The 15,919-nt window shown below is 45.0% G+C and overlaps 1 protein-coding gene across 1 annotated transcript in view; it reads right to left on the bottom strand.

The window, feature by feature from the left end:
- The window catches only part of XPO5 (exportin 5), a 579,115-nt gene that overhangs the window by 357,907 nt on the left and 205,289 nt on the right, over nt 1–15,919 (bottom strand). Inside the window, exon 15 of the mRNA XM_069236247.1 lies at nt 10,593–10,748. Coding sequence (XP_069092348.1) covers nt 10,593–10,748 — 156 coding nt within the window. The remainder of the gene's footprint in view (nt 1–10,592; nt 10,749–15,919) is intronic.

The raw sequence follows: 15,919 nt of genomic DNA, 5'->3' as shown, positions 1-15,919 counted from the left end.
ACCCCTGAGGCATGGTGGGATACTGGAGGTGCTCAGGGTCTTAAAGGCACGGTGCCAAAGTTTTTATGGTTCTCCTGTGTTAACCTGCATGCAGCCTATTGGCTAAGAATGCTTCATTGTTTTTCAATGTGTTTTTTTCTATTTTTCTCTCCTATTTACTGCTGTTTACTTCCCTAAGTCCAGTTTTTGGGGCTTAGGTAGATATTTATGATCTATTGTGATTTTATAATATGAAAAAAAACAACAAAAAAAAACTTACATAGAAATAAAGCATTTTAGCCTATTTATGATTATAGCCTGCATTGCTGTTTTACACATGATAATATGTATGTATTTTATATATATATGCTCCGGGGTCCCCGCACAAGGGCGGGAATATTCAATGTTTATGACTTTGATGAGGATCCCATGGAAGAGAATTAGGGGCTCCCCAGAACCTAGGAAACTAGATTCCTGCAACCTAAAGAAGAAGGACTGCTGACGACAACTGATTTGGCCCGAGCCCCACCGGCCTGTTTCCCTACTTCGACGAAAACTGCAACAGCGACGACTCCAACAGGGACCAGCGACCTCTGAAGCCTCAGAGGACTGCCCTGCATCTAAAGGACCAAGAAGCTCCCGAGAACAGCGGCCCTGTTCAACAAACTGCAACTTTCTGCAACAAAGAAGCAACTTTAAAGACCACACGTTTCCCACTGGAAGCGTGAGACTTTCCAATCTGCACCAGACACCCCCAGCTTGACCTGCGGAAAACAAACACCTCAGGGAGGACTCCCCGGCGACTGCGAGCCCGTGAGTAGCCAGAGTTGACCCCCCTGAGCTCCCACAGCGACGCCTGCAGAGGAAATCCAGAGGCTCCCCCTGACCGTGACGGCCTGTACCAAGGGACCCAGTGCCTGGAACCAACACTGCACCCGCAGCCCCCAGGACCTGAAGGAACCGAACTCCAGTGCAGGAGCGACCCTCTGCCTAGCCCAGGTGGTGGCTACCCCAAGGAGCCCCTGCTGTGCCTGCCTGCATCGTTGAAGAGACCCCTGGGTCTCCCCATTGATTCCTATTGAAAACCCGACGCCTGTTTGCACTCTGCACCCGGCCACCCCTGTGCCGCTGAGGGTGTACTTTCTGTGCCTGATTGTGTCCCCCCCGGTGCCCTACAAAACCCCCTTGGTCTGCCCTCCGAAGTCGTGGGTACTTACCTGCTGGCAGACTGGAACCGGGGCACCCCTATTTCCATTGAAGCCAATGTGTTTTGGGCACCACTTTGACCTCTGCACCTGACCGGCCCTGACCTGCTGGTGTGGTAACTTTGGGGTTGCCTTGAACCCCCAATGGTGGGCTACCTTGGACCCAACTTTGAACCCTGTAAGTGTTTTACTTACCTGTGAACTTAACATTTACTTACCTCCCCCAGGAACTGTTGATTTTTGCACTGTGTCCACTTTTAAAATAGCTTATTGCCATTTTTGCCAAACCTGTACATGCTATTGTGATAATTCAAAGTTCCTAAAGTACCTAAGTGAAATACCTTTCATTTAAAGTATTGTTTGTAAATCTTGAACCTGTGGTTCTTAAAATAAACTAAGAAAATATATTTTTCTATATAAAAACCTATTGGCCTGGAATTGTCTTTGAGTGTGTGTTCCTCATTTATTGCCTGTGTGTGTACAACAAATGCTTAACACTACCCTCTGATAAGCCTACTGCTCGACCACACTACCACAAAATAGAGCATTAGAATGATCTCTTTTTGCCACTATCTTACCTCTAAGGGGAACCCTTGGACTCTGTGCACACTATTTCTTACTTTGAAATAGTATATACAGAGCCAACTTCCTACACCATGCCACAACTATGCTACTTTCCTAAATATGGGGTTATGGTGGCTATACTTTATTACATATTTCTGAAAAAAACAGGCAATGAATTCCTTTGCTTTTCTGTTCCATTCATTTTTTATAATGTCCATGTGCCCCAGGGGCACGGTTTCTCCACATGACATGGCGGATACTGTTTCTTAGGACTGCGCTACTTGGCCAGTAAACCCTGCATCATCCTGTTCCCCTTTTATGCAGTGGTTCAGATTTCAACTGAGAGCCCTTGTATCAATATCGTGAGAATCCTAACCCAACTGAGCATGCTGGGCAACAACTCCTTCAGCCTTGGTAGGCCATGTGATAAGCCTACTGCGAACCACAAGCAGGAAAAATATTAGACAAGTTAATTAAGCATCTTGCGGTGCAATACGACCCATCACTCCACAAAACAACTGGAGCTGGAATGGCAGCAGGGCCCCGCTCCCCCTTGAGCCTACAGAGACTACTGTGGTCAATCTACAGGCCACCATAACAACAAAGCAGGCACTGGAGATGCAAATCAGATCGATGGGCACTCAAATCATGCTCCTGTGGCAAGAACAGCAGAACATAGCCGGGCAGGTCACTGAAACAGAGAGCTGGATATCCAAACTTCAATATAATGAGAAGCCTCAAAGATACAGTTCAGAAAGTGAAAACCATGACCCAGGTACTCTGTACACGCACCAAAGATATGGAGACACAAATTAAGCCCAATCTCCATTTTGTGGGTTTCCATGAGCAGATAAAAGGGCCTACTCCAGAAAGGTTCTTGGGAGATTGGATTGAATCTCATTTTCAGGACCTGCAATTCTTGCATTGCTTTTTAGTAAAACAAGCACAGTTGGTGGTTGGACCAAAGCACCCGCCAGAGAGATTGCTCACTTTCTGAACTACTGGGACAGAAACTACCTCAAATTTGTCCCATGTACCCAGAGAACTTGCATTCAACACGCATACAATTATTGTATTCCTGGTTTACACATACATTTTTCAAGCAGCTGTGTCACACCCCTGATAAGGTCAAATAAACTGAAGCTATTGGCTTACACTACATGCTTAAGTACCCGGTAATACTGAATGTCCTCTGCATAAAAATAAAAAATAAAGCACTTATCTGACTGTCCAGAACAAGTCTGGACTTGGGTGAAGGAACATCCTATCCTCCATGCTAGACCTGATGGGGCAGGCCAACATGCAAATCCTTTCTTCAGAGTCAGGAAATCAGATTCACTGAAATCGTGCAGACATCAGAGAACACGCTCTGGCAGGTCACAAGCATTGGGTGACGAGTCCAGGATCAATGAGGAGTGAGTCTCCATTGGCATTACCTCTGATGCTGAGCAACATCCAGGCAGACAGACTGTTGCTTCATGACCTTGGGAGGGGAAAGCAAGTTGACCACAATGGGCCGCCCTCCACCTCAGGCTTGGATAGAAACCGTACTTATCAGAACAATGAAGCACAGCAAGGATTTGGACAACCCTCTCTTTCTCAACTCGCCCCCTTGGACTGACAGACTACCCACTGAGAGCCCCACCGGAGGGGGCTGATTATGCTTTTTCATGAGGGCTGCGCAAGATGCAAGCACTGGACCCTGCTTGGTGCTCGCAGGGGTTTCCCCCTTCTTTCCATTCCCTGTTCATTTTCTATGGGCTGCTTTAATTGATTAGAATTAAGGCTCCCTGTTATCCGGGTTTACTGATTTTTACAGATTAAGAAAAACATTTATTTGCAAGTGTGGATAAAAACGGAAATTGGGATGTTTTTGAGTGATTATAAATGCTGTCAGTCATGACTCTTAAGCCAATAGCTGTGCGGCTTGACAGTAAAGGGGGCTTAAAAAAAATTAAATGAATTTTAGTAAAGAGCCTTAAACAGCAGATTTGCACAACCTTGTTACTAAAGTGTGCAGGTTTTCTTTTAAGTGCGTATTTTATCGTCTAAGTGTGTTTATATCACTGACACCTGTCAAGCATTCAGGCATGAGGGAACATTTACTGGTTAAATAAATGTAGAAATATATGCACTACAGCTTCATTTTTTTCGCAATGCACATACAATTAGTAAAACAATAAATATGGCTGAATACAGATGAAAATCCCAATAAAATCATCATAAAACCAGGAGCCCTTATTATAATGTGATTTGATTTTCAGGGCAATGGATGCTTCTGGGGTGGAAGTCTGGGGCAGGGGTAGGGGGGTGGGGGGGTCGGGTTTGGGGGAGTAGTTGGGGATGGGGTGTATGGAGTGTTGTCATGGAATGTTAACAGTATGAACAACAAGAAAAAAACAGGGAGCAGTCATGCTATATATTGAGCTACATGCCCTGGCCATACTTTTTCCTCCAAGAGAAACACTTTTTAGGCACAGGCTGAGCTCCATCACTCTGGTTTTACCTGTGGCTCTAGGGGAGCTGCAATGCTTAAGAAATCCTTCCCCTTAGTGGTGAGCTCAATACACACAGATGACATAGACCGCAACAGAGCCATTACAGGCTTGATGGAAGGCCAACCCCTGACAATAGTTAGCGTTTATGCCGACCCAACTCTGCAGGAGTCTACAGTCTCTGCCCCAAATAGCAGCAGATTCAACTCTCGGCTGTGGGCTGCTGTCCTAGTTGACTGACTCCACACTAACACTGAAAATTACTTTGTCCTTAAAACTGATTTGGTGACCTACTTTGTCATGGTTTGGGAGGCATTTAAAAAAATCATAAGGGGAGATGCTATATCCTATATAAAGTATAAGACATGGGATAGACTTTAGGAATTACTGGAACTGGAGGGCCACATTAAGGCCATAGAGGGTCTTTCAGCTACTTCTCCAGACACAGACATGACCTGAGCCCTTGCATTGGCAGATCCATGCTGGACACACCTATCACAGTTCAGGAAATAATGAAAGTATTAACAGTTATGCCTTGGGGGAAGATTCCTGGCCCCAACAGCCTGTGTGTAGAGTTCTCTAAAAAGTTATCCTGCTAGATGCCCCCCACACCTATGCAGGGCATTTGAGTAAGTCTTTACTACCAGTTCTAGGTCATATGAGTTACAAGGAGCTACTATCGTGGTCATACCCAAACCCAGTAAGCTGGCACAAGAGAACACAACAACTTCTCCTATTGTCCTATATCACTCATGAACACTGAATCCAAAATACTAGCCAAAATACTCACTATTTTCATTGCTGGGGTGGTACATTCCTTGGTCCATCGTGACCAGAATGATTCATCCCTGGTCGCAGCACCTGACACTGCTTGCGAAGTCTCCATCTGGTCCTTCTACAGGTGCACTAGGTCCTGGGGGATGGGCCACTAGTTATGTTGGACATGGAAAAGGTGTTTGACTTGGTCCACTGGCCATTCCTAAACCAAGTGCTAGAGAATATTCAATCTGGAAAACACTTCCGCAGGTTCATTGAAGTCCTTTACACCGAGCCATGGGCAAAGGTCAGAGTGATTGGAGTCATGTCGCCACCATTCAGAGTAGGGTGGTGCACATACCAGGGGGTGCCCTCTCTCACCACTGTGTGCCTTAATAGTCTGACACCTGGCTGAATTTCTGTGGATGCCCCGATAGAGGGAATCCGGTGGGTGAGAGGGGAGGAACAACACTCCCGATATGCATAGGCATTGTAATTTTGGCGAACCGGCAATAGTTTGGGGAATTAAACATAGATCCGCTAAGAAACAAGAAGGAACTAATCTTATGGCTTCCTTTCCCCTCTCAATAATGAACCAACTCCCCTTGTTCAAAATGGTATCACTGCAGCACTCCATCTATATCCTACAAAATTACCCGTTCAAGCTGCCACAGACCTTTTTCACAGAATTGCAATCCCAAATTAACACGTTCCTTTGGGGAGGGGCAGTCCCACAGATCTCTTTCGCAAAGTGTAGACAGATCACCTATGATGGCTTGCTAGGAGTGGCAGATGTCCTGTTTTATTACTGGGCTTCCCAGCTTGTCTACATTAATAATTGGATATATGGGGACAGAGGAGACTGCCAAAAAAACTAGAACAAAGCTTTTACATATGTTTGACATATGATAAAACAATTCCCAAAACACTCCCAGCAGTAACTAGAATCTTAATGCTGTGCTGGCAGAATACACTTCGACACATTCAAATGGTACGTGAAACCCACCATGATGATTACACTATGGTGAGGCACCTGGCTTGTGAAGATGGGGAACCTGTCTGGCTTCTGGAAAAACCTCATGAAAGGCATTCCATCACTGGGTGATGTATGGCAGACCAACATTACCTGGTCCTTTCAATATCTCGTAGGGTACTTTCAACTTCACAAAACCTGATTTTTTCAATTACCTCCAATTGAGATGTGCACTTGAGAGCTATGGTGAAGCACTGATGGCATTCCTTGACTTTAGTCTACTACAGGCTAAACTCAAAACTGAAATCCTAGGGGCAAAGGGCACCGACCCAAATTCGAATCTAATGGAAATGAGGGAACGTGATGAAGGGAAGTTGTATGTTAACAACTGCATCGAGGAAAACCATGGCACCTTGGTGCTAGCCATTTCCACCCGCTTACGCCTTATTTTGTTCAAATATTTGCATAGATATTACTATAATCCTTCATATGTTTCGGAAATGTCAAAAGGTGTAGCTCCCTCCTGGCTACATACTTTTCTAGGATATGTCAATGTCCCCGCATGGAGGACTACTGGTGCAGTTTGTTGTGTTCTGTGGAGTTGGTTGGGAGGTCAATGATTATGGATCCTAAGGTCGCAATCCTAGGAATTTATGGATCATTTGATTCTAGGACTACCTGCTCCCTAATTGTTATTGGTCTCCGGATTGTGAAACAGGACTTGGCTCATCACTCATGAGAAGTGGAGCTCCACTCCTTGAAAGAATGTAACAGAGGCATGGACTTTTGCCCCAAAATGGAAGAGATGGTTTACAAGGACCATGAGGTGCTCAAAAACATGCCAAAATATGGACTCCTCGGTCGGACCATTTCACGGGAAGCCTCTAACTTAGACATTCTTTTACAGTTATGCATGACAAATCCTGGTTGTCTCGAGTGCACTATTCTTTTCATAAAGATGTTCTGTAATGTTCCGATTGTCTGCAAAATGAACTATTGGGTGGGTGAGGGACTTCTCACTATTGACTCTTACCGTTTTATTGTTGCATAAAACCAATACCAAAAAACTCTATGAGTCTGCTCTTATTAGAACAAGAGCCCTCACTCACCAAATGGTGACATGCTTCATCATCGGGCTTTTGCTCCTCGTCAGGCCGGCACTGCAATGCCTGACGGGCCCCTCGTGGGGGCTCTTTGCCGGAGATCTTTTGAGTGTAAAGAATGCCGGTAGCTGAGTACTAGTATGTGGGATTGGTATATGGGTATGTGAAAATAAAATGGCTAGAGGTCTGGAAATATCGTATTTAATCACCCCAGACCCCTGTCATGATTAAAAACAGAGTGTGGGTAAGGATTAGAAGTAATGTCTAGTCCACCCTCAAAAACAAAAAAACTGTCAGTCCCTGAATTAGGGGAATGTGGAGAGTTAGAGTACAGAACTAACTATACTTCTATCATCGGGGTCAACATGTTTCTCGCAAAAAATGTCTTAAGATCGGTGCGATTCGTCAGGACCAAAAAACGTACCTAATCCACATGTTATAACCCAATACGGGATTTCTTCGTACCACAAAAACCCTCCTTGTATTAAAGGATGGGCCCCATCGGGATAGCGATAAGCATCAGTGGTCCAGGTTTGTATAGTCAACCCGCTCGTGTGGCCACCGGGTGGATAACCTACCCCTGCTCCGGCCACAGGATTAGGGATGTGTTCCCCTCCCCACAGGGAGAAGGCATCAAGAGGGTGTAGCCACCCTCAGGGACAGTAGCCATTGGCTACTGCCCCCCCCCCCCCAGACCTAATCACAGCCCTAAATTCAGTATTTAGGGGCGACCCTGAACCCAGGAAATCAGATTCCTGCAACCTGAAACAAGAAGAACTGCTGACCTGAAAGCCCAGCAGAGACGACGGAGACGACAACTGATTTGGTCCCAGCCCTACCGGCCTGTCTCCAGACTCAAAGAACCTGCACAGCGAAGCATCCAGCGGGACCAGCGACCTCTGACGACTGACCTGCACCTAAAGGACCAAGAAACCCCCGTGGACAGCGGCTCTGTCCAAAACTGCAACAAAGAAACCATCTTTAAAGAGACTCCGGAAGTGAGAGTCTCCACACACTGCACCCGACGCCCCCAGCTCGTGTCCAGATGAACCAACACCACAGAGAGGACCCCCAGGGGACTCCAACGACATGAACACCCTGAGTCGACCTCCCTGCACCCAAACAGCGACACCTGCAGAGAGGATCCAGAGGCTCCCCCTGACTGAGACTGGCCGGTAATAAAGAACCCAACACCTGGAAGAAGCACTGCACCCGCAGCCCTCAGGACGAGAGGAACCAACTACCGGTGCAGGAGTGACCAAGCATGCGGCCCTCATCCTAGCCCAGTCCGTGGCTGGCTAGACGCCTCCCCTGTGCCCTGTCTGCCTGCATCGCAAGTGTGACTCCTGGGTCTTGCCACTGATTCCTATCTACAACCTGACACCTATTGTGCATACTGCACCCGACCACCCCTGTGCCGCTGAGGGTGTATTTTGTGTGCCTTTTTGGGACCTAGTGCTCCACAAAACCTCCCTAGTCTGCTCCCCGAGGACGCAGGTACTTATCTGCAGACTGGAACTGGAGCACTCCTGTTCTCCATAGGCACATATGCAATTTGGGCCCTACTTTGACCTCTGCACCTGACCGGCCCTGTGTTGCTGGGTGTTTGGGGTTGACTTGAACCCCCAACGGTGGGCTGCCTATGCCCAGGAGACTGAACTTGTAAGTGCTTTACTTACCCGAGAAACTAACCAATACTTACCTCCCAGGAACTGTTGATTTTTGCAGTTTCCACTTTAAAAATAGCTTATTGCCATTTTTGCCAAAACCGTGTACATTACTGTTTTAATTCAAAGTTCCATACTTACCTGTGTCAAGTACCTTACAATGTATGTAGTTAACTAAATTCTGAATCTTGTGGTTTTAAAATAAATTAAGAAAATAATATTTTTCTATATAAAAACCTATTGGCCTGGAGTTAAGTCTTTGAGTGTGTTCTCATTTATTGCCTGTGTGTGTACAACAAATGCTTAACACTACCCTCTGATAAGCCTACTGCTCAACCACACTACCACAAAATAGAGCATTAGTAGTATCTAATTTTGCCACTATCAACCTCTAAGGGGAACCCTTGGACTCTGTGCACACTATCTCTCACTTTGAGATAGTATATACAGAGTCAACTTCCCACAGGCACTCTCCTACATTAATGAAGTCAGTCAAATAACTGTTTTATTTTTAATATATGTGTTTTGTGATATTAAAATCACATACTGTGACATCGTAAGAGTACACTGGTCTATTTAATTGTTCTAGAAGTGGTTGGATTTCAAAGAAACTTTATGAATGTTCTGAATAATATTAATGAATGTTTAAGAAGCATTTTGCGACAATGGACTTTTATAGGTCAATAACAAGTCAACCAGCAGTTAGTTTGGTTAATTGTCAAGCTAAGTGGGGAAATACTCAGGGCTGTCCATAAACATACAGGGCAAAATGTAAACAGCATCACAAAACCAGTAAGAGGACTTTTGTCCCAAAAAGACAAAGCACTTTGAGAGGCTGAACATCAGATTAGTGGAGTTGAAGCTGTAACACCAATAAAAATATATGTCCTCCACAGAAGAAAGTATATGAAGAAGCAACACTAAGCCAGCACCCCTCAGTTGAAAACACTAATTAGACCCTCAACGTCTGTAAGAAGACCCAAGGGTATCTTAGTCTAAACATTTAAAGCTTGCATCAACTACCACAAGGTTGAGACTTGTAAACTGAGGGCCAAGAAAGTCAATCGTTAAAACCTCTCCAACTTGCAGCTCATAAGTTATAACCTTGTGCCATCTGTAACATACATCCCACACAATCTCCACACTCATGCAAACACAGATATACTAAACACACAAAATACACATTTGTAGTCAAGCCAATATCTACTGCTCGTCAACACACATTCGTCCAGGAAACATGCAATCAAATACACACACATTGGATGCTTCACATTACAGAACCTAGGCTCCACACATCCTGATGACTTCGTTGGAATAGGATACTACATTCAACAGAGGTCACCTCGCCTCGCCTCTCCCCCCCCCCCCCCCACATAAGAAAAGAAGGAGCCTAGCAGCTAGCCACATGGAACTTGCTAGCAAAGATCTGTCCTCAAGCTAGACTTCTGCACTCACATGCTCCCTCATCCTAGCTGTAACTGCACCCCAAAGGATTTCCCTTTTGGACTGAAAATGTTATTGGGGTGTAACCACAGGGGCAATGAAAGAAGTATTCTCAGTCTCTTCAAGGTAACACATTTAACACCAACACAGATCAAATGCAAGTTTCAATCTCATTCCCTCCTCCTTCCCCCACCATTATATATTCAGCTATCAATCTGGCATACTACACAGCCATTTCCCTAAGTCTTACCCATTTCAGAAAGCACAACACAGTCAATTAAACCCTCTATAAAGCAGTTTTGCTAACACCCAAGTAGTATGAGATTACATATAACATATGGGATTGATTTATAACACAAAAATAATATCACAAAAGTAGAGGGTACGTAGGTTATACTAATACTTACTTTAGAGAGCACTTGGGGCAAATATCCTTTTCTATACTTGACAAAGGGGAAAAGAGCAGACATATTGGTGAGTACGCACGACAGGATAAGCGGATCCTTGATCTCATAATTCAGTACAAGCTGCAACAGTTCGACACCTTCGTTCACAGGGATGTTCTAATGAAGGAAACAGAATATTTCATTATACATCACGTTTCAGGCTTGTGGTATTGCTGCAATATGCAACAGTGCTTCTACATTTTCTGTAACTGTTACTCGTTTAAGCTAAAAAAAAAAACATTTTTTATCTTATAATCGCCAGAATATGCAGCAGATAATTGGTTTTGTGGCAAATCCTGTCTGCAAAATCACATAATTCCAATGTGACCTTGCATACAGGCTGTATCTATTAAAGAAGAAAATGGTGTTACTAGTCTCCAAAACCAAGCTCTTTGACTATTAACTCCACCACTCTCATTCATTTACTTATCAAGTTATGCATAGACTGGAAAGCCTTCACGCTTTCGAGTAGTACACACCCTATGGTTAGAGATTTAGCGTACCAGGCCCTTCACCAAGTACTTGGTTCATTCTTGTCTACTTGGCACAAAGACGTCAAGTACACCAATGCAGGAAAGAACGCACCTGACTGTGGGCAGAACATCTGCTGGATCGCTAACTTCCCTTCAGAGTGAGCCAAACCCGTGGCAGCCTGTCAACTTGCCTTGCTGCAATGACTTGGGGAAGAAAAGGATTTATGTATCTGCCAAGGAACTGGGAAGACATGCACAAGTTTGATTACGGAAAGCTCCTGCAAAAGGATATCTTGATGGACTGGATCTGCCCAGGAGTCATGTGTTCATCCCAGCCTATGTGTCTGAAAGGCAACAAGATATTTTGGGGTGCAGAGATGCTGCATCCCCAGTAACTGACACAAAGGCAAACTTGCATGATCAATGACTCATATCCAGTAAATTCCAGTCAGCCAACATGCATCAGGTGCGGGGTCCAGTTACACTAGCTCTAGTATGCAACATCAACTCTAAAAGTGTTAGAATTATCCTGCTAACCATTATGTTGCCAGAGTTACTGACAGTTGAAGTAGTGGTCATTATAATTAGATACTTAGTCTTAGACTGCTGTGTTGCCAAGCCAATCTTGGTCACTCTCTAGATTTTCCTTGATCGTAAAGCACATCATCTTAACATTAAGAGCAGGGAAACCGGAGGACTGTCCTGTAGGCCAATCCCAGAATTAACCAGTAAAAACCCAAGCTAGGAACAGACAAATCTAAATGTGTTACATCACTCCTGAAACATCACTCTATAATCTGAGATTTTCTCACTTTACAAGAACCAGATGTCCTTTTTCCTTTCTGAAGCAGGGTTCAAACCCTTCAATTCTCTCCAGATACTCCCTACTCTTCCACTATTGCACCCTGAAATGGGACGGTTTTTATTGGTAGCTCCATTTTCTGACCTGACCTCATCTCCAACCCTAACTTTATGATGTGGACATTTTTTAAAAACTGAATGTCAATCCTGCGGTAGCTGTATCTGGCACCCTCATTTAGAAACCTCCTAGCATAAAGTCCTCGTTTAACTGACTTTTCAAACCTTGATGCTCCTTATGTGCTGAAAGCCTAAAGGTTTGATTCTGTTAGATGATTTTAATCAGCAATGCAACAATGAGTCCGACCCTGTAGCTCCGGCATTAATTTGAAACATGGCCTCTCTTAAATTATCTATGTTCTCCCAAATACCTAACCCAGTATGCAGGCCCCGTATTAGATTCAAATTTGCTCAACATCTCAGGTTTCATCCCCACTATACCTCGGATTTGCAAACCCTGGATGTGATTGCCAGTCCAAAAATCTTTCAAGGACACAAACACCCTGTCGGCACACTGGTTCACTGACAAACTGCAAAAGATGAGGACCTCTTGCAAACAGTTAGAGCAATCATATTACTTCCTAGAGGAGAAACCCCCAAAGAAATCAGTAATTAAGCCTACTACAAACTGATTAAAAGCAGCTCGCTACACTTTTTACACTAATAAAATTTCTAATGCTGGTAAATCGACAAGGGGGTTATTTAGAAAAGTTAAGACACTCTCTAGCCCTGAAGCTTACTCACAGATTATTCCTGACACAAGATGTCTGCAACACTATCTTCCTAATACATATATAAAAATAATCTACATTGCCAGTCCACAAGGTGATAATCCCTCACAAACATTTACCGAAGCATCACTCATTTAATTTCCATTTAGTTCACAATCAAAAATTAAATCCGCTCTAGGGTCAGTAAAATCTGGAACCCTGACTGACCAATGTCAGCCTAGGATCCTTACGCTGCTACTGATTGATTTGTTCCACATCTTGTGGCACTTTGCCACCAGGGTAGCCATGGCCTGACTCCTACCTGGTTTGCAGCCCACGCTCCAGGGCCTCGAGAAACACAGGACCGGGGCTGGAGTGCACATGCTGGGGGTGGGAAGGGTTAGGGTTTTGCCGATGAGCAGGCAGTCTGCCCTCCTAAGTTGGTTGGTTGGGGAGATGCTGTACCATGCTCCCCTCTCCCCATGCAAGCCAACAGAGGACGAAAACCAATGGGAACACTCAGCGCTATTACAGAAACTCCAGCACCACAAGGCAGCCTGCGACTAATAATCAGAGTGATTCGTCACCTCAAGGTCCCCAGTACTTGGTGTACCCTATGAAGCCAGACGCATTGCCTTTACCACACAGCCGCAACTCACTATAAGAGGCGCAAGTATACTGTCACATGCCAAATCCAGGGGCTGGTGGAGCAACCCATATAAAATACCACTTCCAATTGACTACTATGCCCTCTACCGCGGACTAAGCACTAATAGTATGTATGGCTCCTATAGTGAAAGTGGTTAAGTTTTATGATGTTAGCCCATTTGTCTCATACTTTCCATCAACACCCAGACAACCTAATGTATACATGCTGCATAACCCCATAAAATGATGGCACGTGGCAGACCACAGGTCCTCTCCCAACAGTTCCTAGAACACACACCCCTCATTCCTACACACACAGTTAAAATCCTGAGTCTCATTGTCTACAACCTGAATGTTCCCTCAAAAACTCTGGCGGTCCTCAGGGATTCAAAATGAGATATCGGTCTCCTAAAAGAGACACACCAAGTGAAGAAACACTGGGGGCAGATAAAATCCCACTGGTTTGATAGACAATATTTTTCCTTGGGGTCAAAAAAGAAGGCAGGAGTAGCAGTTTTGATGGCTACCAAATATCAGGGGTGAGTCACACAAACGCAAGCAGAGCTATCTGGGAGGCTCATATCACTACACACTACCCTACACTCCTTTACCTTTACACTCGCCATATTACATGCACTCAATGGTCAACAAGAACAACTCGGACTCAAAGCTCTAGGCCTCGACTGATACCGACCTTGAAGTGGGCAGGGATTTTAATCTTGTACCCCACATGACTTAGACAGATAAACCAACCAAATAGGTCAAACTGGGGCCTTCGGAGCATAGTTGCACTAGTTGCAGAAAGCAGGGCTCATTGATGCTTAGAGACTCCAACACCCCACGGATAGGGACTTCACCCTCTTCTCTGCCTCCCACCAGACGTACGATTGACTTGACTATTTTCTGACCTCAAACCACATTTTAGCAGCCAAAGCACAGACTGAGGTTGGAGTGGCAGCCCTTTTGGGCCATTCCCTCACCACCCTCTCCTTCCAGGATCCAGGACCACATGTGGCTACAGAGCATGATGCCTTAACACTTATGATTCTACACTAAGAGAAGTTAAGAAGATGTAGCACTTTCTTCAGACTAACAAGACACACCAGACACCGCCATCTCTATGTTGTGGAGCTGCTTGAAAGAAGTCCTTAGAGGGGCCATGATAGCTATCTCTGCTAGCCTCAATAAACGGAGGAGGGATAAACGTACTGCTCTTGAAGAATGTGCAAGAGATCCTGAGGAGGTTCATAAACAATCCAGTGCCTTGAGGGTGTGAAGGCAATTAACCTTAGCAAGGAAACAGCTCAGGGCAAAAGATCTAGAAAGAGATGAATTCACATTTACCTACGTACGAAACAAAAATATTATGCAGGCAGCAACAAGGTGGATGACTTTTGGCACACTAATTGCGGGCCCAGAAACACAAAAGCAGGATCACAGAGATCCAAGCACAAGAAGTGTGCAGTATACACTTCGATAAGGAGATTGCGCAAGCCTTTGAGCTTTATTTATCCCACTCTATACACAAAAGAAGACAAAAAACTCCTAGAACACATTACACATCACTCCCCTACTGCCTTCGGACGCACTGTCACTAGAAGAAGACTTTAGCCAGAATGAAGTCTTCTCTAGAACAGCACGAATACAACCTGGGAAGGCGTCAGTATAGACGAGTTTACGCTCAGTTTTTATATGCAAGAGGCAGTGATTATCAGTAATATCTAAACCAAAAAAAGACCCCACAAAAAGCTCATCTTATTGCGCCATTTACTTGCATAACGTTGATGCTAAACTCTTCACATGTGTAACCACCCACCACAATCCCTACATGCAAGGCCTTATAGACCCAGGCCAAACTGATTTCATACTGGAGAGACGCTGCAGTTTTAATGGCAAGGGTCTATTACACCTTATAAATAAGGCAAACCAGTCTTGCACTCCTGTGCTTTTGATACCTACCATCGCTGAAAAGGCATTTGATCAGGTGCACCGACCTTCCCTCTGGAGTGCACTTCATGGGGTGGGGGGTCTTTGCACACACTTAAAAATGGGCGAAGTGTATCTACCAATTTCAAAGTACAGGTGCGAGTCAACGGCCTATCCTGCTGGCCTCTGCTATAGCCAAGAGCACGCAACAAAGATGTGCATTCTCCCCTGCCTGTTTGCCCTGTATATGGAGCCACATGATGACTGAATTGGGCAAACAGACAGATCAAAGATATAACTATCAACCATTGTAAGGAAATGCCTCCTTGGCATGGTTACCCCCTGACTTTTTGCCTTTGCTGATGCTAAATTTTGATTTGAAAGTGTGCTGAGGCCTGCTAACCAGGGCCCAGCACCAGTGTTCTTTCCCTAACCTGTACTTTTGTTTTACACAATTGCCTCACCCTGGCATCCAGGTAAGTCCCTTCTAACTGGTACCCCTGGTACCAAGGGCCCTGATGCCAGGGAAGGTCTCTAAGGGCTGCAGCATGTCTTATGCCACCCTGGAGACCCCTCACTCAGCACAGACACACTGCTTGCCAGCTTGTGTGTGCTGGTGAGAACAAAATGAGTAAGTCGACATGGCACTCCCCTCAGGGTGCCATGCCAGCCT

The sequence above is a fragment of the Pleurodeles waltl genome, chromosome 5, assembly GCF_031143425.1.
Source record: "Pleurodeles waltl isolate 20211129_DDA chromosome 5, aPleWal1.hap1.20221129, whole genome shotgun sequence".
NCBI classification, from domain to species: Eukaryota; Metazoa; Chordata; class Amphibia; order Caudata; family Salamandridae; genus Pleurodeles; species Pleurodeles waltl.
The sequence above is the reverse complement of the archived record's forward strand: the minus strand, read 5'-3'. Positions and strand labels throughout refer to the sequence as shown.